This window comes from Pipistrellus kuhlii, unplaced genomic scaffold, assembly GCF_014108245.1.
Source record: "Pipistrellus kuhlii isolate mPipKuh1 unplaced genomic scaffold, mPipKuh1.p scaffold_m20_p_15, whole genome shotgun sequence".
Lineage (NCBI taxonomy): Eukaryota > Metazoa > Chordata > Mammalia > Chiroptera > Vespertilionidae > Pipistrellus > Pipistrellus kuhlii.
The window spans coordinates 8,954,018-8,975,836 of NW_023425460.1; the positions used below are offsets into that span (position 1 = coordinate 8,954,018).

The 21,819-nt window shown below is 37.6% G+C and overlaps 1 protein-coding gene across 5 annotated transcripts in view; it reads right to left on the bottom strand.

The window, feature by feature from the left end:
* MCU (mitochondrial calcium uniporter) overlaps window positions 1–21,819 on the bottom strand; it is a 170,404-nt gene continuing 148,585 nt past the window's right edge. For 4 of the 5 annotated variants that reach the window (XM_036437793.2, XM_036437792.2, XM_036437795.2 and 1 more), the window contains 4 exons: window positions 15,585–15,745; window positions 13,866–14,069; window positions 5,302–5,418; window positions 1–1,937 (listed from right to left, as the gene is read on the bottom strand). In XM_036437793.2, coding sequence (XP_036293686.1) covers window positions 1,860–1,937; window positions 5,302–5,418; window positions 13,866–14,069; window positions 15,585–15,745 — 560 coding nt within the window. In that variant the 3' untranslated portion in view covers window positions 1–1,859. The remainder of the gene's footprint in view (window positions 1,938–5,301; window positions 5,419–13,865; window positions 14,070–15,584; window positions 15,746–21,819) is intronic. The other variant, XM_036437796.2, reaches the window with a different exon arrangement.

Genomic DNA, 21,819 nt, shown 5'->3' on the forward strand with positions numbered 1-21,819 from the left:
TTCAAAAATTGAATAAGTATTTATTGTTCCAGAAGTTACATTGCTTTTTATACATATTTCATAAATGATACAGGATTTTACACATGTTTGATATTTTACTATTTGTTTAAAGGACTTTTCTCCCCATCCATCCTCCCTCCTTTGCCTCCCACACATCCTGAAAGGATTTGCTCATTGCGCTGTGCTGTGTCTTCTTAAAAACCCTGTGCACAAACAGGATAAATGGTTTAAAAATAATTCACACAACTTAAAAATAAATGAAGGAAGAGGTTTGACGGGCAGGGGTGGGGGCGGCGGGGAAGGAAGTGGGAGGGCTGGGAAGTGGAGACATGCATCCTTTCATTCCATCATGCCAGTGGAAGGGGTGGTGGCGGGAGCAGCAGCAGCAATCCTGGCTGGCCTTCAACCTCTGCAAGGCACCTGGAGTCTGGGTTTGTCATTTAAAATTTTTCTTTTCATACACAATGATCCCAAAGGAGAAAGAAAGAGAGAAAGGAATCCCTTGCCACAATGAGGAGCGATGAATCATGTGAAAGAAAAAAGCCAATCAGCTGTGTGGCAAGCCGTCTTCCTCTCCCTCCTGCCCCCACAGTAATTAAAAACAGAATATTGGACAGATGCCGCTGATTTCCAAGTGCACATGTCAGCTGGAACTGTGGTAGAAAATATTTGACAGAGTATAAGATTAATGCTTCTTTCTCTCAATTTAAGAAAAAACTGGGTGAAGAAGGGAGGCCGAAAGGAGCCCTAGAAATGTATGCCTGTAGAAAGATAAATCGCACCCTTTGTGGTCCACACACTTGATTTACAACTCCTGAAGTGGTGGAGGTGGGAGGGCTCGCAAACAGGGTTCAAGTGTGTGTGTCCTTCCAGACTGACAAAGCCTCCAGGCGAGCCGGTGGCATCTGGTGGCCTTGGATGCTGTCACACAGCAGATTAACAGCAATGGAATCATTCCGGTTCTGAAATGGCTACACAGACATGATTTTTAGCCACTCTGTAAACCTTTCGTCTTTCTGATTTGGTAATACAGCTGAACATCCCCCTCCAATTTGAGTTATGGACGGAGAGTGGAGGGTAGTTAAAGGAGGGAAATTCTGCCTCCTCTCAAAGATTAATTAGTAAAAAAACAAAACAAAACAAAACAAAAACACTTCATGCAGTGTTGCCAATGATTCCTAGGTACTGATCCAGAGCACTGGAATATACAGACATTTAAGAAGGTATAATCCAAAGTGTCGATCATCAAACAGTCATACATTGGTTCCAAGGGTCATATGGATAAAATTAATGAAACCAACAGGGTGGGTGGTCTGAAAAGGGGCACAAGCAGGCGGATTCCTGGTTTACTTGAAGAGGCTGGGTCCAATTTAAAATGAATGCTAATGACGGGGCTCACGCTGTTTGCCACCCACATATCTTGAGGATATGCTTTTCTGATATATTTATTGACTCCTGTGTCAAAAATAAGAAAAGTTAAATTAAAAAAAGAAAATAGAGCTGAGTGGGGTGCTGGTGTGTTACTGTTTTGCTGACCTGCAAAGAAGATGCAAGAAACTAACACCCCAGCATCGTTTTCTCTTTCTGAATCTCTCAAATATATAACTTATCATTTCATCCAGGAACTGAGATGCTTGATTAAGACAATATTAACTAAGCCCTTTGAGCTTATATTTCACAAAGCTTGATCTTCAGATTTTAACATTCCTTTCTTCCCTAACATCCTTGTTGTTTTTAATTAAAGGTAAAAACCCTCCACCCCAACATGGCTCCCAGCTTCCACCTGTGATGTTTTAATTAAAAAGGCAATAGTTATAAACAAGTGTTCTTTCTGCTGGGACTCAGCGGCTCTTTGCAGATCAGTTTTTTTCACCGATTTGTCGGAGGGGCAGGTGAACTTGTAATGGGTCTCTCAGCCTCTTCAGGTCCATTTCTGCCTAAAATAGAAACAGAAGGTGAGAAAGACTTGCTAACGAAGCTTTCAATATCAGTGTCTCTTAAGAAAAGGAAACTATCTTTCCTCCATCACCATGTGTCAAAGAAATCATCTCAGTTATTCTCAAAATAGGAGTGCCTCAGAGACAGAGGGCAACACAGGGGGACCAAGGCCAAAGGCTGGCAGATTCAGCTGTCACAGAGCCTCCAGAGGGGCCTATCAATAGGGCAGGATCAGGCTCCAGAACACCGGGAGCACCTGATGCACCTGGGCATTCTGCCAGAGAGAAGCCCGTTCACCAACCTTTGCCTGGAGCCAGAAGTTTAATTTACGCTCCTCAAAGACTTTTGTTGTGTATCCAACAGTTGTTTAGGGTTTTCAATAGCTACGGACTTTTAAAACAAGGATTTGTAGTCAATGCTGCACTTTTAAAACTCACACATGCTGGACCTTCCCTCCTGAGGAGCAGGGTTAATAGGGTTAGGGTGGGGCTCGGCATCTGCATGTTTAAAAGTCCAGGGAGAATTCTGGTGCAGTGCCTCCAGCTGAGACCGACCACCCAGAGCAACAGAAGACCGGAGACCACTCAGGCCAACGCAGGAAGATGGGTTAAGCTTATTCAAAGCACAACTCCATCACCAATAAGGGACAGAGAAGGCAGAGAAGGTCCAGAGAAGAGGATGGAAGAGCTTCTGGAGATAAAACAATAACAAACAACAAAAAACCCTCTAAAGTCATTAAGGACTATGGAAAATAAGATGAGGATTTATTCACCAAAATCTAATATCTCAGAGTGAGAAAGGCACACTCAGAAATCTGAAGTGGTAATGATTATGAAAAATAAAATACATTAATCTTTTAAAAAATATATTTTTATTAATTTTAGAGAGGAAAAGGGAGGGACAGAGTGAGGGGAGAGGGAGAGAGAGGGAGGGAGGGAGGGAGGGAGGGAGAGAGAGAGAGAGAGAGAGAGAGAGAGAGAGAGAGAAACATAAATGATGAAAAGAATCATTGATTGGCTGCCTCCTGCACACCGCCCTCTTGGGGATCAAGCCCACAACCCAGGTATGTGCCTTTGACCAAAATCGAACATGGGGCCATTTAGTCTATAGGCCGACACTCTATCCACTGAGCCAAACCAGCTAGGGCTGTATCAATCTTTTTAAAAAGCATCTTCTAAAACTCTGGGGAGGGAGGTTATGTATGGGGGGGGGGGGCAATGTTAAAATATGTACACAGATAATAATTTAAATAAATAAATAAATAAAAAGCATCTTCTAGCCCTAACCACTTTGGCTCAGTGGATAGAGTATCAGTCTGCAGACTAAGGGGTCCCAGGTTCAATTCCGGTCAGTCTGTACCTTGGTTGCGGGCACATCCCCAGTAGGAGGTGTGCAGGAGGCAGCTAATCGATGTTTCTAACTCTCTATCCCTCTCCCTTCTTCTTTGTAGAAAAATCAATAAAATATATATATATACATATATATATTTTTAAAAAGCATCTTCTAGTTCAATAATTTCTCAACCGCTTGGCAAAGATTCCTAGTAATCTCTCTCTCTCTTACGTGGATTTTATTTTTGCCCCTTTGCTACCACAGTCTTTAGGTGAGAAACTTCTGTGTCAATTATTGAAGAAAAATTTAAAAAGAGAAAAAAGTAAAAAAAAAAAAAAAAAAAAAAAAAAAAAGACTTCTCTAAAGAAACAAAATGAAAACATAAAAATAGGTCTAAAAAATTCAATATACTAGTGTTAACAGGATAGCTAGGATTCACCATCTTTTACTTGCTTGTATTATAAAACTTCCTAGAGGTATCCATGCTAAAATAGTCATTTATATCAAACTAGAGGCCTGATGCACGAATTCATGTAAGAGTAGGCTTTCCTTCCCTTAGCTGCTGGCACAGGCTTCCCTCTGGAACCCAGGACCCAGGCTTTCCTCCCAGCCCCGGTCTTGTCTGAAAGGTTGTCTGGAAGGACGTCTGGTCTAATTAGCATATTATCCTTTTATTACTATAGATGAGGAATAATTTATATAGGAAGAAGGGGTTGGGTCATTCTTTCAGTTTACCCATTGAAGTACTATGATTATAGATAATTATTATAATAATAATGCCAGCCCTGGCCCATTACTCAGTGGTTAGTGTCATCCTGCAGACTGATGGGTCACAAGTTTGATTCTTGGTCAAGGGTATGTACCTCGGTTGCATTCCCCAGCCCTGGGGTAGGGGCAGGCTCGGGAGACAACCAATCGATGTGTCTCTCTCACATTGATGTCTCTCTCTCTCTCTCTTTCTCTCCCTGCCCCTTTTGCCTCCCTTCCACTCTCTCTAGAAATCAATGGAGAAATATCCTCAGATGAGGAATAATAATAATAATAATAATAATAATGCCATATAAGATGGGGCTGAAATTTATTAAATTTTATTTCTGAAAACTTACCTAAATTACATCTAGAAAATTTGTACTTTAGAAAATTAACTTTCATTTGATATGCTAACAACAAGATACCCATGAAAAATATACATGGTGTCAAAAAAAGCCAGAGGAAAATCATTTGGGGGGAAAAAAAAAGAAAAAAAAGAAAAGAAAAGGGATCCCAGGTCAAATTCATAGAAAATATCCCTTTATTAACTTTTGGTCGAGAATATGTTTGTATATTTTCAGAAAACAACTCTGAGATCATGTGGATTCCTGCAACAGAGAGAAACTGACAGGAGTGCCCCAGCCATGAAGACAGAAGAGAAGCAGTCCTGAGATGGAAGACGCTGACCACGCCTTGCCATACTAGCAGACAGGAGCTGTGTGTCGCTGAAGGATGCCCAGGACCAAACCAGAGAGGGTCGGAACTGCATCAACACCATTTGTCAACCAACCGGATCTGAAATACCATGGCTGACATGTACACATAAGGAACTGTTTAACATTGAAACTGGGACTCAAAAGCACTGTTGACCCAGAAAGGAACTCACTACAGACTGATACATTTGCCTCCCAGCATAACCATTATGGCTTGTCTCAGTTTCGGTCCTTATAAGGGAATTCCCTGTATCACATGACCTAACGCATCTAGGGGAAATAATGAACAACATAAATTGATGAACAGAAACAGACCTGGAGACAGAGAAGCAGCGATCAGACTGTCGGGCCTCAGAGGGGAGGTAGGAAAGGGGAGGGGCAAAGGGGAGATATCAACCAAAGGACTTGTGTGCATGCATATAAGCCTAACCAGAGGTCATAGACTACAGGAGGTGGGCATACATGGGGAGGGGTTTGGGATGGGAATGAGGGGATGAGGACAATTATGTGACACCATAATCAATAAAGAAATAAAAAAAAATAATAATTTTAAAAAAAGAAAACTTACCTGAGCAATTGCATCCTTGAGTTTATTATATTTCTCTAGGTCAAAACGTGACTTTTTGGCTCCTTTATGGAAAAATAATAAGTATTGTCTGTCTCTGGCTTCTGGATAAACATATTCCTACAAAATAAAGGAGAAATTAAATTATTAGTCGCAAGTATACTATCTTCACAAAGTAATCATTTATACAGTTGATAAGATTCAACACATATACATACATATAAAGCAGGGGGGGAATGTCTGGCCAAGGCATTAGGGGTGAGTTAATTAAATATCTGGTCCTTGGCAGAAAAAAGTATATGCTGACATGTGTTGTATTCAATATTTAATTATTTCATAAACATTTTTATTGGGAAACACACATGGAAGAGCACACAAACTAAAAATGTGCATCACAACGAATCATCACACACTGAACATGCTAATCATTACCAGTTTTAAAAAAAAAATAGTACACTGCCCACAACCCAGAATCTCCTTCCTGCCCCTTCCCAATTACTAACCCTCCTTCCTCTCCAAAGTAATATTATGATAATTATTTCCTGGTTTTCTTTATAGCTGCTCAATTTAAGCATTATCTCCCTCCCCCAGCCCCCTGAACTCTACAGCTTAGTTTTACCTGTTCTTTGAATTTTATAAAATGAAGTCAGATAGTGTGTATATGACTACTTTCACTCAATGTTATGTTTATGAGATTCATCTTTTGTAGGTAGTCTATTCATCTCCCTTGCTATGTTATATTCTATTGTTTGACTACATCACAGTTTAGTTATCCATTGGACTACTTATAGATTTTTGAGTTATTTCTAGGTTTATGCTATTATGAATAATTCTGCCAAGAACATTTCTGGACTTGTATCTTCTGTTGGGGATATATTTATGAGCAGAAATCCCAGATCATTGTTTACGCATATGTTCAAATTTAAGAAGTGATATCAAATAGATTTCTAAAATCGTTGTATTAATTATACTCCCATCAGCAGAGTATGAGAGTTTCCTTCACTCTACATCCTTGACAATACTGGTATTACCAGTTTTTAAAATAGGAATTCTAGTGTGTGAGTGCTGAAGTACTAGCTCATCTTTAAAAAACAGCTTTACTAAGATATAATTCACATACCATACAATTCATTCATTTAAAGTATAATATTCAATGGTTTTTAGTATATTCACAAAGTTACTCCACCATTACTATGATCAATTTTAGAACATTTTCATCATCCCCCAAAGAGGCCCCGTACTCCAATAGTCACTTCCTATCTTCCCAACACCTGCAGGCCTAGGCAACTACTAATCTACTTTCTAACTCCATAGATTTGCATATTCTGGACATTTCATATAAATGGAATTATTCAGTGTTTAGCCTTTTGTGTCTGGATTTTTCAAGGTTCATCTATTTGTCTAATGTATCAGTACTACTTCTTTTTATTGCCAAATAATATTCCATTGACTGGATATACCACAATTCATCTATTCGTCAATTAATAGACTACTTTTTGACTACTATGAATAAGGCTGCTATGAACACTCATATACAAGTTTTTCGTGAACATTGTTTTAATTTCTCTTAGAGACATATTAGAGGCCTGATGCATGAGATTCATGCAAGGGGCTTGGCCCTCGAGCCGGCTTCATCTGGAAGGGTGCCTGGAAGGATGTCCAGTCTTATTAGAATATTATGCTCTTATTATTATAGATATGGATCCTTTGTTCAATATATGTAAAGCAAATATCACCTCCCAGTCTTTCACCCTCTTTATGGTGTGTTTTAATAACAGATGTTTTTCATTTTAACAGTCTAATTTATCATTCTTACCTTTATGGTTAGCATTTTTCATTCTACTTAAGAAATAATTTCCTTTTCCACAGTAATTGAGATATTCTTCTATATTATCTTCCAGGATCTTTATTTATTGGCTAATTTTCACATTTAGATCTACAATCCATCTGGAATTAATTTCATTTATAGTGTAAGGATGGGGTCGGATCATTTTTAATATGGATATTCAATTATCCTTTCACCATTTATCAAAAATGACTTTCCTTTCTTTGCAGTGCCATCTTTTTAAAGTCAAAAGTTCATTTATGCTGGTTTCTACATCCTCTCTTCTATTACTTTGTACTATTTATCTATCTTTGTGCCACTATCTTAATTACTGTAGTGTTATAAATAAAGCTATTTAGTCTTCCATATCTGATAGAACAAATCAGTTTACTTAGTTTTGCTTCAAGAGTTTCCTGGCTTTTCTTAGTCTTTACATTACCATATATATTTTAAAAGCAGCTTATCCAAATATCTTCCTCCCACCCTCAAATCTGTTAAGATTTTGACTGGGATTACACTGAATCAATAGATCAGTTTAGATAGAACTAATTGACATTTCTGTAATACATTTCTAGTCTGTGAACATGTTATATTATTCCATTAAGTCTTCCTTAATTTTGTTTTTATTGCATAGAGGTCTTTGCACAATTTATTTCTAGGTATTTTTAAGTTGCATATTTTATAAAGTTTCATTTTCTAACTGTTGCTGGCATATAGTTAAGCAACTGATTTATGTATATTGACCTTATATGCAGTAACCTTATGAAACTCACTTAGGGATTCTAACCAGTTATCTTTACATGTTTTTGTATTTTTTAATGTATAAATCTATTAATAACATCAGTTTTCTTTCTTTCCAATTTTTACAGCTTTTCTTTTTCTTGGCTTCTCTGCTTAGGGATGATTTGTTTGCTTCTGCCTAGAACTTGTGAGCATTAGCATTCTGGTGTTACCAGAATTCCCGGACTACTTCAATCTAACTTTGGGATTGAAATGACTGAAGATGAACTACAGTCTCTGAAGGAACCTACTTTAGTGATCCCTGGACACCAATTTCTATGGCTTTGATCCTTTAGATCAGGGGTGGGGAACCTTTACTCTGACAAAGGCCATGCAGATATTTATAACATCATTTTCAGGCCATACAAAATAATCAACTTAAAAATCAGCCTGCTATATTTGGTCAAACATTTAATTAACTCACCCCAATGCGTTGGAGGGCCAGACCAAATGATTTCTCAGGCCTTCTATGGCCTGTGGGCCGGATGTTCCCAGCCCTGCTTTAAATGATCAAAGATGGCTCAGCTTCTTGGCCTCTCAGCCTTACCATCCTTAATTAATGTAAATCTCCAGAGGAATAAGCACGCCTCCTATCAGGTTCACTTTCCCGGCACTCTGCTTCTTCAGGTCCTTGCCTGGTAATTGCTTCTATCTTTTTGGCTCTCCAGTGTCCACAGTCAGATGCGTTTTACCTTTTGTCTAGTTATTTTAATTGTTCCTAATGGGAGTATTGGTCTGATTACCTAGTATGCCATACTAGAAGTAGAAGTAAATATTCAATTATTGATAATGACAGATAATGGATGAATACTAATGAAGGGATAATTGTTGGATTAAAAATTTAAGGGAAAGCCCTTTATTTTTATCTAAATTTCAATTATTAGGTTCTTACCTATCTTTGCTTAGAATGTAAAAAATACACACAAACTTATATTTATTCAAATTCATTCTATGCTCCCTCTTTTGGGTAACAAGCATTTACTAAGCAACTATGTACTAGACTCTATTCTAGAAATCTGGTGATTTGATAATCAGTGAGAAGAGCTGCCGACAGCTTGGGAAGAAATCCAGAGAGGAAGATGACTGATAACACAGGGGACACAAACAATAAACCAGAGTAAGATACAGAAGTAGAGGTGGAGAGTGGGGCTAGAGCAGGCAGAGGAGCTAGCCCTGACAGGAAAATGCTGCCTCTTATTTGAGCTCGAAGGAAATAGGGTGACAGTAGGTACAAATATTGCTAAACATACAAATTTAGAAATTAGAAAGCTTATATCTGTTATCGGAATTTCCTATAAGGAGGAGGCCAGGTTAAGGTTGGCATAGGGAGTTTAATGTAAAGTCTTAGAATAAGTCCTGTGGGCGAATCGGGGGAGGAACTCTAAGCAGTGACCTAGAGCACACTATTACATGACTTTTCTCTAGCCATGTGCAGTAGCCTGGATATAGGTTGAATGGCTAAGATTAGGAATTTATAGAATACCTATGGTAAGGATTGTAAAGGCAATGGGGTAAGGATTGTAAAATACTAAGAAGAGAAGGGCAATATGATCTAAGTTTGATAGAAAAGAAAGCAACACATGAGGAAGGTGATAGTAAAAAGTTAAGAGAGAGCTATCAGAAGCCTGAAGATCTGGATGAAGTCAAAGGAGAAAGTGAGTGAACTAAAGGGCTAGAAAGAAATTAACTGTGGTCAGAAGTAGGTATACAAGTAGGGCAGTTCGAGGAAAGAAGGTCCTAAACAGTCATTGAAGTGGTTTGCTTGAGTAGAATATAAATGACAGTTGCTGAAATAGAGATGACACAGGGTATTTAAAGTTACTTTATTTTATTTTATTATTGTCCCCCTAAGTAGCCTTTTAAGGTATTTTTTCCTGATTACCCTCATTCCCCAAAAAGGCTTCATACCACAAATACACTGTATATTTGTTGATATATTATAAACATCTAAGATGTTTTACTCCTCAAGAACCAATTTTCTTCCCCGTGAAGGCAATATCCCCTTTGATGAAAATGCAGGAGCACCCTGGCTGGGTAGCTCAGTTGGTTAGTGTGTTGTCCTGACAAGCTAATATTGTGGGTTCAATTCCCAGTTAGGGCATATACAAGAATCAACCAATGACTGCATAAATAAGTGGAACAACAAAATGATGTTTCTCTCTTTCCCCTTTCCCTCTACCTTTCTCTTCGAAATAAATAAAGAAAATGCATGGGCTGGGGTGTTAGACGGGCAGTCTACACGCATGCTGAAGTAGCTCAGAATGGCAATTCTATGGAGACTCAGGTTTCACTGAAATATTGGTCAGTAAAAATTCAATATTCCACTTGATTTTACAAATTAAAGGAGCTTGTCATCTCATAAAGATTCTTAGGAATTTAATATACTTTTGGAATACATTTAGGTTGCTAACAAATGCAGCATCTCATTATAACAAGAGTTTAGAAGAATTTAAATGATGTTGAACAAATATTCAATATTTTGCTTCATGGATATTAATTATGAATATGGATATTTAACATGAGAATCTATATTTTTTTTGGTCAAGTTTTTTTAATCACAAATGACAAGATTATTTACTATTGCTATTTTGCAATTTGTCACTTGGGGGCAGCAAAAATGCTTTGGAATCACAGAAGTATAGTATTTAACTAATACCCTGTTTCTCCGAAAATAAGACAGTGTCTTATATTAATTTTTTCTCCCAAAGTTGCACTAGGTCTTATTTTCAGGGGATGTCTTATCTTTCCATGCGCTGGGTCTTATTTTCGGAGGATGTCTTATTTTCGGGGAAACATGGGTAGGACAGAAAGGCTATTAAAGATATAAGGCACAGGGTTAGGCAATAAAAATTGAAAAAGTAAATGCCAAGCCTCAAAAGATATCATAGTCTAGTAGAGGGAAAAGAAATTGTATATGTATAATTATAATACAAGATAGCACAGGATGAGTGAAATGAGAGGTACAATGTACATATAGGAATTCTGAAGAATTTGAAGTTGGATGTAGATCAAAGGTTCATGAAAGATAGGCAGTTAAGTAGTTCTTGAAATATGACAGGTAGAGATCAACAGGGAGAACTTTTTCAGTTGATAGAATGTGTGAAATAAGAAATTAGGGGTTAAACAACTTGGGGCATTTGTGGGGAAATAAAGAATATAATTTGATTCTTTTTAGAACATGGTAGGTACACAGTGGGGTTGATAGACATTTGGAAAAGACAGAAAGCAACAGCAAAGACAATAGCAGGCTAAGGGGTCTGGACTTCCATCAGTAAATACATAAAAAGACCCCATTAAAGGGGTATGTATCTAAGGGGGAGAAAGAGAGAAGATGGGAGATGAGTGAGATGAGAGGGAAAGACCCATACATAGACAGATAGACATATGCAAGCCCTGTCCAGAGCTGTGATTAAATACATTTTTCTGGCTGTTAAGTTCTATTCAAGAGTGAATAGTATGAGCCAGACATGGAACGAGGTGCTGGAGACTCTGAGAATACATGAACAATGGCATACATGAACGGTTTACCATCTCTCTTCTCTACTAGACAAGTTTAGGAGGACAAAAGGCTAAATAATATTCTTGGGCTTTCATTCCCCCACACATAAACAGGCCCATGGCCATTTCTGGTCTAAAAGCAGAAGAAAAATGCCTATAATCTATAGCAGCTATTAAAAATATAAGATAAACAATTCTTAGCTTTCTTCTGTTTCCTAAAGAAATAGAAATATGTCTCAGCTATTTCAAATGTTTCTTTTTTATTGAGGGAGGTTATCTGTGGTGGTATCACATATATAATAAGTGATAATAAATCCCTCATACTTTCTAAAGTGACACTATGAATTTCCAAGTTACTAAAAAAAATCATTGGCAACAAAAATTAGTTCTAGCAACCGATATTTACTTAAGGAGTGACAACTAGTTATTTATTAAGGAGACAGTGTTATTAATAATTAATGGACTATTTCATTAGCTTCATAAGAAAATAAAGTATTGCAGGTTGAATTTGAAGTAGGTATAGTTATGTAGTGAGAGAAAATATGAAATGAGCTTTTGTTATTTCAAAGAAAAAAATTCCACCAATTCAAACAGTGTCTTTAATAGCTACTGATATGTAATAAATGAGCCTTGGTTGATAAAGAATAGACCAAGAGTATAAAATGATTAGATATCTAGTTAAAATAGTAACAAAACTCAGTAAAAACTGAGAAGTAGCCCAAAGTTCACTTTAACTATTGAAAAATATTTTTTTGTATTGGTTTTAGAGAGGGAAAAAGAGATAGAAACATCAATAATGAGAATCATTGACTGACTGCCTCCTGCATGCCCCACAGTGGGATCAAGCCTGAAACCTGGGCATGTTTGAGAATCAAACCTGGAATTGAACTGTCATAGGTCGACATTCAACCACTGCGCCATGCTGGCTGGGCTAGTTTAACTATTTGTTTAGGTATCAACAATTCTCCATTTCAAGAATTCAACAAAAACTAAAAGCTTAGGACTACTCCATCTGCCTGTTAAATTAATTACACAGTACATAAAAAGCCAACCAACTTAGCTGAACAAGTTATCCTATCACTGGCCACTCTTCTCACTTGCCCTCTTATTCTATAACTTACTGTAATATATTTTTCCGAATTTAATGTTTTATATGGCTCTCTTTACAGTCTGTGAACTTCATTAGGCAGAAGCCATATCTTATATCTGTCTCTTTAGCATTTAAAATAGTGCCTTATGCCCAGCTGATGGGGCTCAGTGGTTAAGCATTGACTCATGAACCAAGAGGTCACTGGTTCAATTCCTGTCAGGGCACATGCCCGAGTTATGGGCTCAATTCCCAGTAAGGGTGTGCAGGAGGCAGCCAATAAATGATGTTTCTATCACTCTATCCTTCTCCCTCTCTCTCTAAATACATATATATTATATATTATATGCCCAGTGCATGAATTTGTGCATAAGTGGGGTCCAGCCAGTCTGGGGGGAGGGAATGCAGGAGGTTGGCCAGTCGGCCCTGCCCACAATTGGGTCGGGGGAGGGCCACAGTGCATGTCATAGTGACCTGTCATTCCTGTCGTTCTGGTCATTTTAGTCACTTAGCTTTTATATATATAGAATAGAGGCCCAGCGTACGGATTCATGAACCAGTGGGTTCCCTCGGCCTGGCTTGCAGGGATTGGGGTAAAACTGGCTCTTCGACATTACCTGAGGGGTCCTGGATTGTGAGAAGGTGCAGGCCAGGTTGAGGGACCCCACTGGTGCATGATCGGGGCTGGAGAGGGATCGCAGGGAGGGATCGCAGGGAGGGATCACAGGGAGAGCTCCAAGGTATGTCCGACCACTCGCCCAGTCCTGATCTGCATGACCCCAGCAGCAAGCTAACCTACTGGTTGGAGTGTCTGCCCCCCTGGTGGTCAGTGTACATCATAGCTACTGGTCAAATGGTCAGACACTTAGCATATTAGGTTTTTATTATATAGGATGTATACATATATTTAAAAAAAACTTAAAAAAAATAAAATAGTGCCTGATACATAACTGGCATGCATGCACACCTATGCGTGTATGTGTGTGTGTGTGTGTGTGTGTGTGTGTGTGTGTAAAGGATAAATGAGTACTTAAATGGAACTGGCCTTAGAAAGAATATGAGACCCCAGCTGGTATGGCTCAGTGGTTGAGCATTGACCTATGAATCAAGAAGTCACAGTTCAATTCCTGTCAGGGTACATGCCTGGGTTGTGGGCTCAATCTTTAGTATAGGGGTGTGTAGAAGGCAGCTGATCAATAATTCTCATCATTGATGTTTCTCTCTCTCTCCTTCACCCTTCCTCTCTGAAATCAATGAAAAACATATTTAAAAACAAAAACAATAAAAAAGAGAAAGAATATGAGAGAAAAGAGAACTATTTGACAACCAAAACTTCATTACCATCTCATAAAAAGTCACTTGCAGAAGAATTCTTACCTGGCGTGTTACTACAAAATACGCATACATTGCCATGGCACTTCCATAAGTGATGAAATAGGTGACAGGCTCCATAATGTCCCAGGAATATTCCCACCAGGTAAGCCGGGCCAAAATGCCAAACTGTGTGGCCATGTAAGCAAGTCCACCCCATAGCACCAAAGTGGTTCTCTTCTCAGCTTTTCTGCTGATCTCAAGTCGTACCTATGGGGCACACATGATCGATCGATCAATCATAAAGCACTTTGACATAGAATCAATATAAAACTCTTATTTAAACTGTTCTAGGTTCACTAAAGAAACAGGACTCATAATCAAGATATAAGTTAGTCTCAGTTCTAGTAAATATAGTTTGCCTTCCTAAATAGTACCTATAGTTCTCACTGAATAAGATATTTAGAAGGAGTAATACTTATTTAGGACACTGTGTTTTATGTTTCATCCAAAAAGTGGCTGAAAATATGGTGAACTACAGGAGTGAGTTAGTTTCAATAGTTCTTCATGCAACTACAAGATTATTTTCTTTGAGAAGAGGGAAATGAAAGCATGCAAATGTTCTCTCACTGTTCATATAAAATTTCATCTATTATCAGTTTTTACTGAAAGGGTTTACTAGGGAGGGGGCAGACCAGCACAGTGAGTCAGAGCATGGACTCTGGATTCAGACCGGAAGAGTTTAAGCCTTCCTTGCAAATCACCATTAATTTCAGTATTGAGTTGCTCTGAGGATTTACAGAATACAGCTAAAATACTTACTATCATAATTCCTGGTAGGTAGTAAATATATAGTATAGAATGATAATTATTATAGTTGATGCATTAAAAATGCTTTACGTTTTGAAAATACCAAAATTTTAAACTTGTCCCTCTTGACAACAGTTCCTTAAATTTAGTTTATCACAACTTTCTTGTTTTTAATCTTTATTTTTGAAAGTATTTACATATGTTACTCCTTTCCTCCCATTAACCCCTATATCACAGCTTTCTAATGGTTTTAATTTTAATGAGAACAACCCTGAGATATGTGTTATTTTTTTTAAAAATCAGAAAAAGCACAATATAAAGAGCATTTGTTCCATTTGTTAATATTATAGTCTAATTTCTTAAAATGAAAATACTTGCATAATAAAAAAATAAGAATGATACATGTTCATTCTAGAATACTCAAGAATGTAAAAAACCAGTCATAATCCTGCTACACTATTGACATATCTTTCTCTACATGTGTATGTAAAATACATACATATGAGCATAATACATTTAAAACTTGGATCATAGTATATACTAATATGCTTACTTTTATAATTTCCTTTCCATAAAATATATGAATAGTTTTCTATAGCATAGTAGGTCTACACAATCATGTTAAACAGCTGTATAATATTTGATATAATTCTTAACTTGATTAAAATCATTACCCACTATTCTCAGAACCTTTCTTGATCAGCAGTTATTTCTAACTTTGTTGTAAAGGTGGTAAACCTGTGTAAGGGCAGACATTCAGACCTCAAAGCTTTAAGTCCATTATCAAGGCTCCAAACTATTTCTTTTTAAGTCTTTTCTTAGCTTTGATTGGAACTTTTTTATAGTTCAGTCCCCAAAACTAGTGGACTAGTTTGACTCAGCTCAATTACATTAAAAAAGCAAATTTAAAATGGAGGTAAATGTGCTCTGAAAAAAGTATCCGTGAAGAGAAAAGTCAGAGGTTTGGATTTGTACCTTTTCCAGGGGTGCCAGCTGCTCTTTGAGATCCTCTAATCTTTCGATAAGCTCCCGCTCCTTGCTGAGCTGGTGCTGCTCGATGCACAGTGTAGTGTAGAGCTGCTGGACGAGTGTTTTTACGTCGTTCAGTGTTGCTGCATTTTCATGGCTTAAGAGGTCTGAAAGGAAAAGGTTACTTTTAAAAAACTGTATGCCTTAAGTGAAGAGTTGCTATTCTTGGGGCTATTAGACAGTAAGAACAAGGCAGCCTCATCCACAATAGGGATCAGTATATTTATATTTGGGCAACTTGAAAATCGTGAAGCCAACATTCACCATGATATTTTTAGATGTTTAGATGCTACATATGAGGCTACAAATAATAACTTTCATTAGATAAAAATAAAAAATGAAGACAGTATGTTAAAAATAAGAGGAGAGGTTTAGAATCAATCTTATTATCATGCTTATTAAAATGCTGATCTATAATTTATCTATGGCCTTACCATTTTAATTGACGAATTTCCCCACTCTAGTACTATCTGAAGAAAAGCTAAAGTATTTCAAATTTGCACATACAAAGGTGTAAATAAAAATATCATTATTCTAATAATCTTAGTCCCTATACATCTTCCCCCTAGCATACTTTTACTTATTCCTGTTGGGAAAAGACCCAGAATACCTGTCTGAATCTCAATATCATGCTCTAAAGGACATGAAGTTATAATGATTGAAAGGTTAAAAGATCACATTCTTTGATTCATTATCCTCTTCTGTGAGTAAGTTGTGTTTCCAAAAATCTAAAAATTATGTTGTGAGAACTTAATAGAAAATCCAGCTGATTTCAGCTGCCATTTATTAAAGCACTACAAATAAAGCTTTTGTTTTAGAATATTAGCCTTATTGTGACATTTTCTTAAGTTCAGACCTTTTCTAAATAAAAATAAACTACAATCAGAATTAACTATATAGTTAAAAAAAGAATTTTTATTAAATTTATCGGGGTGACACTGCTTCATAGGATCATATAACTTTCAAGTGTGGGTGGTTGTGTGCACACCACCCAAAGCAAATGATCTTCCGCCACCATAAATTTGGCCCCTTCACCCTTTACTACCTCCCCACCCCCTTCTTTCTGGTAACTACCATACTGTTATCTGTAAAATATTTTTCAAAAACATCCTTTAGTACAGTTAACACAGAAAGTCAATCAATAAAAATTCAAATAAGGGTAGCGAATTGGATTAGGGAAGAGCTGATATAGTAAAATGGGATGAGCACAGAGTCTTACACACTTTGAACTCTAGAAGTCATCTATGTCAACAGGGTCTTCTTTGCACTAAAGTTGCAGCTCACGTTTGTATACAGCTTTACACTTTCCAGCTACCAGAAGAGGAAACTGCGCTCTAGAAAGCAGGAAGTTGTCTGGAATTTCACAGTAAGGTGGCAGCATCCCTCAGGATTTTTCTATCAGCCCTCTTTTGCTAATCCTTTTCCTAATGGTTGGATGTATCTGAATTTCCAGGTTCTTTGGCAAGCTTTGATTTGTCCATCTGTGTCATTGCTTAAAAATTGGTGACTATTCTCCCATCTTCCAAGCTCCCTTTTCAGATTCCTACTTCTTCAGCTTCATGCAATTAACTGTATAAGATTTCATTCCTATATTAAATCTTTTATTCCATAATATTCATGTGGCTGCTTCCCCAATCGAACCATTATGCATTATATGCTACTATTTACATAAAAAGTGAAAAAAGATTATACATTCATATTTTCTTACAGGTGCACTGACTATCTCGGGTAGGAAACAAGAGGAACTAAGAATGGTGCTTGCAGGCATAGAGGAGGAAAGGGTGGCACTGGAACAGGGATGGAAAACTTTTCCCATACATCCTTGTCTTTGGGAGCTGAACTTGTGAACGTGTTATCTAGTCAAGACAAATTTAAAAAATTAATGTGCAACCACAATACCTTCTAATAGGAATGAAAAGACTATAAAATGATAATTCATAGAAAATCAATCTCATAAATGGCCAATTCTAGACCGGGTTGAAAACTGAGTTATCTTTCAGGTAGGCATTAGTAAAGGCCTGCTAAACTCAAGGAACTAAGCTTTGTTTTGACAGGAAGAATATGGTTCCATGTATTATTCTGGTGAAGGAAAACAACCATCTCAAAAAATTGACCCCCCCCCAAATCTGCCTACATACCTGGAGATGAAATTACAAGAAAAGGGAAGATAAAACTAATAGTTTAACAAAAACACTTTGGGGGGATTAGTGTATGCTTCACTAAAAATGCAACCAGATGCATATAATGTTTCTGCACATGCCATCAGTGCCAGGAACAGTAAGACACAGAAAGGCAGGAAGGTGTGCTAACATGATGGAGACTGAAGTCTTTTCAGCTACTAGAATGTTTGAGAAGGACTTCAGCTACTTGAGTTTCTTATAAGACTTTTGTTATTGTTGGTATTTGGTTTGCCTGTACAACCTTTCCTCTCAAATTATTTACATAATTCAGATAGACGTAAGGCCTCCAGTATCCTCTGGATGGATGAAAGGAGAAAAGGGCTCAGCGATGGCAATTAAGTGATTCTCCTCAGCACACAGACTTCCAACCACTAGTAATAGAGGGGAAATTTTTTTCTTCCCCAAGACTAAGGGGAAGATAGGTAATTACTACTTCAACATGGACTGGGATAATAGACTTTTTATGCTCCCTTTCCATATTCTTCCCTCCATTCTAGATTTGATTAGGTTATAAGATAATCTAATTGCTAAAATAGTTGCTCCTCCTATCTTGCAGTGGACAGAGGGGAATCTAGCCATATACAGCTGCAGTAAGCAAAGAAATGCAATGAAGCTCAAAACTAGCCTTACTGCTTTGACCTGCCTTTTGTTCCATTTCAGTTTTTTCCTGCCTCATCCCTCCAATTTTGGGGTAACGCATAAGATTTGTATATACTTAGGATCTATAATACCCAAGAACTGCCAATCCCACATAAACATTAACTGTGGCTATATTATTAGATCCTATATGAATGAGCCTCTGTCCTCAATGACTATTGGAAGTGTGTGAAGATCAGGTTTACTGGCACACAACATTCCTAGGGCACTGTTAGTTCTACAGTGTTATCCAGCTGAAACCGGTTTGGCTCAGTGGATAGAGAGTTGGCCTACAGACTGAGAGGTCCCAGGTTCAATTCCAGTCAAGAGCATGTACCTTGGTTGTGGGCACGTCCCCAGTAGGGGGTGTGCAAGAGGCAGCTGGTCGATGACAATCATCGATGTTTCTAACTCTCTATCCCTTCCTCTCTGTAAAAAAATCATACAAATATATTTAAAAAAAATAAAGTGCTATCCATGGCAGGGAAAAGGAAAATAGGAGAGCCATGTGAAACTAAAGGGGTAACAAATTAGTAAAAGCAAAAAAGTGTCAGAACTTTAAAAACTGTACTGAAACGTTTTTCTTCATTATTGGACGAAGCAGATTTGTTCCTCTACTTATCCGACACCCAAGACCTAGTGCCTTTATTTTCTTTTCACTGAAAGAGTTCCAGGGTGGGGGAGAGAAATATGTGTCCTCCTCGGGATGACTGGCATCCCTCTTGGGCATAGAAACTCAACCTGCTCTCTTATTTGGTACATCTGAAAAAGTGTGGTGACTCGGATGCCAGCAGTATCTTCCTTGGTGAGAGGAAGAGAATACATTGGCGACAAAATTAAAACCTATTTTACATTTCATCAAAAGAAAAAAAATATTTTCTTTACTATGTTTTAAAAGGTGGGGGAAACAAAATGTTTATGAACTTAAAACAGATTGTTTGAGCTTCTGTGAGAAAGGGTATCTAATGGCATAATCTCTCATTGGCTAATTAACAGAGCTGATAGAGCTTTCATGTGTGAATTTAATGTTAAAAAGGTCTTTTAAAATAGACTTTGACTCTTGCAATCTTTACAGTTTAATTAACTTGTAGGGAAGCTGGGTAGATTATTCCACAATTCTGAAATAAAGATAAAGTAGAATTGTTAGGCTTCCAAATTGATTACCAGGGAATCAAATACAATTTTTCCCCCTATTCAATTTCTAACTTTCCTTTCCTTATTCAACTTGGGAATGACTCAATTTTAAAACCTAAAACATTCATTTCTGTTTTAAAAACCTAGTATTAGACAAGATGGTTGAAATTATTCATTGACTAAAATACCTTGTTTTTTTAAATCCTCACCAGAGGATATTTTTTTCCATTTTTTTTTTTTTCCTTAGAGAGAGTGGAAGGGGCGGGGGTGGGGGTGGGGGAGTGAGGTGAGAGAGACAGAGAGAGAAAAACACCAAAGTGAGGAACACATTGACTATTTGCCTTCTGCACAAGCCTATCCAAGACTGGGGATCAAACTGCAACTGAGATACTTGCCCTGGACCAGGAATTGAACCCATAACCCTTCCATCTGCAGGTCAACACTCTAATTCCTGAGAAAAACCAGCCAGGGCAAAATAGCTGTCTTTTTTAAAAAATTGATTTCAGACAGGAAGGAAAAGGGAAAAAGAGAAACATCAAGGATGAGAGAGAATCATTGATCAGCTGCCTTTTGCACACCCCCTACTGGGTATCGAACCTGTAAACTAAGCATGTGCCCTGAATGAAAATTGAACTATGACCTCTTGGTTCATAGGTTGACACTCAACTGCTGAGCCACATCGGCTGGGCATACCTCTAGTTTTTGACAATATATGGAAGCTCATATCTTAACTTTCCTCATTGTTAAACTTTTATAGGAATACATTAATCAACTTAAAAAGTTTACTAATGCAGTAGGTTCTCGGGTTACATCAGAGATCTGTTTCTACGGCGCAACTTGAGATTTTCACCATAAGTCAGACCCACCTACATAAGCACCTTCATCACTCACATGGAGCACACACATAGCAGTAATGAAGTGAAACGGTAAAAAAAATGAAAAGATAACAATTCCTGACCTTTACTTGTGGTAAATAAATAATAAAAAACATAAAGCACATATGTACATACATTGAAATGATGGAACTTTTTTTTTTAAAATAAATAAATAGGAGATGGTAATGTAACCACGAAACGATGTACCGTATTTTTCGGACCATAAGACGCACCGGACCATAAGACGCACCAGTTTTTAGAGAAGGGAAATGAAGAAAAAAAGATTCTGAAACAAATAGTGTCCTAAAATATTTTATGTGCATTAAAACCCAACATCACAGTCATAAACACATGTAATCAACCCTGTAAAGTAAACAGCAGCATTTAGAACCATTTTAGAGCCGGGCAAGTAAAAAACCTTTTTTTTTAAAGTATATGTGTAGGCTATATTTGGACCATAAGACGCAGGGACTTTTCCCCCCCACTTCTGGGGGAAAAAAAGTGCGTCTTATGGTCCGAAAAATACGGTATGTTGTGTTGACGTAACCCGAGGACTTTCTGTACAATAGAAACTCTAAATAGAATGATCTCTTTAATTCACATACACACACAAAATAAGGAAGTATAATGCCCTCAAGGTCTATCATGTCAGAATTTCCTTCCTTCTCATGGCTAAATGTATATTCCACATCTCTTTATCCATTCATCCATATACGGACACTTAGGTTGTTTCCATATCTTGGCTATTGTGAATAATGCTGCAGTGAACATCGGAGTGCAGATGTCTCTGAGATCCTGATTTCATTTCCCCCAAAAGAGGGATTGCTGGATCATGTGGTAGTTCTATGTTGATCAAAGGGTACTAAGAAGGCTAACCCCTATTTTGCAAAACTACTGTTTGAAACTCTCTGCTATTTTTTAGGCAGCCCCTTATTCTGAAAAAATAACTTTGCTTTCCAGCCTGCTTGAATAATGAGGAAGATAAACTTAGCTGTCTGATGTTGTAGGCCAGAGACTAGATACACCCATACTCTCATGCCTTGCTAGATGTGTTTTTTAATTGGATAGAATTGTGTTGTTTTCAAGGCCACAAGCTTCCAGCGAGATAACCACTAAGCACACTCAGGGCTGGCTCTTTAATAAAAAGAAAAATTCTGCTTGTTTGCTCTGCTGAGAATTTGAATTCATTTTTCTCTAAGCCCACTGGTATACTGTATATTAAAGTGTGACTCCAAACTCTCTAATCATTGCTTGTTTTTTTTTTCTTCCCAGTTTTCTGCAACAATACCAAGCTTCCAGTTATATGATGAGTAAGTTCTGAGGATCTAATGTACAACATGGTGACTATAGTTAACA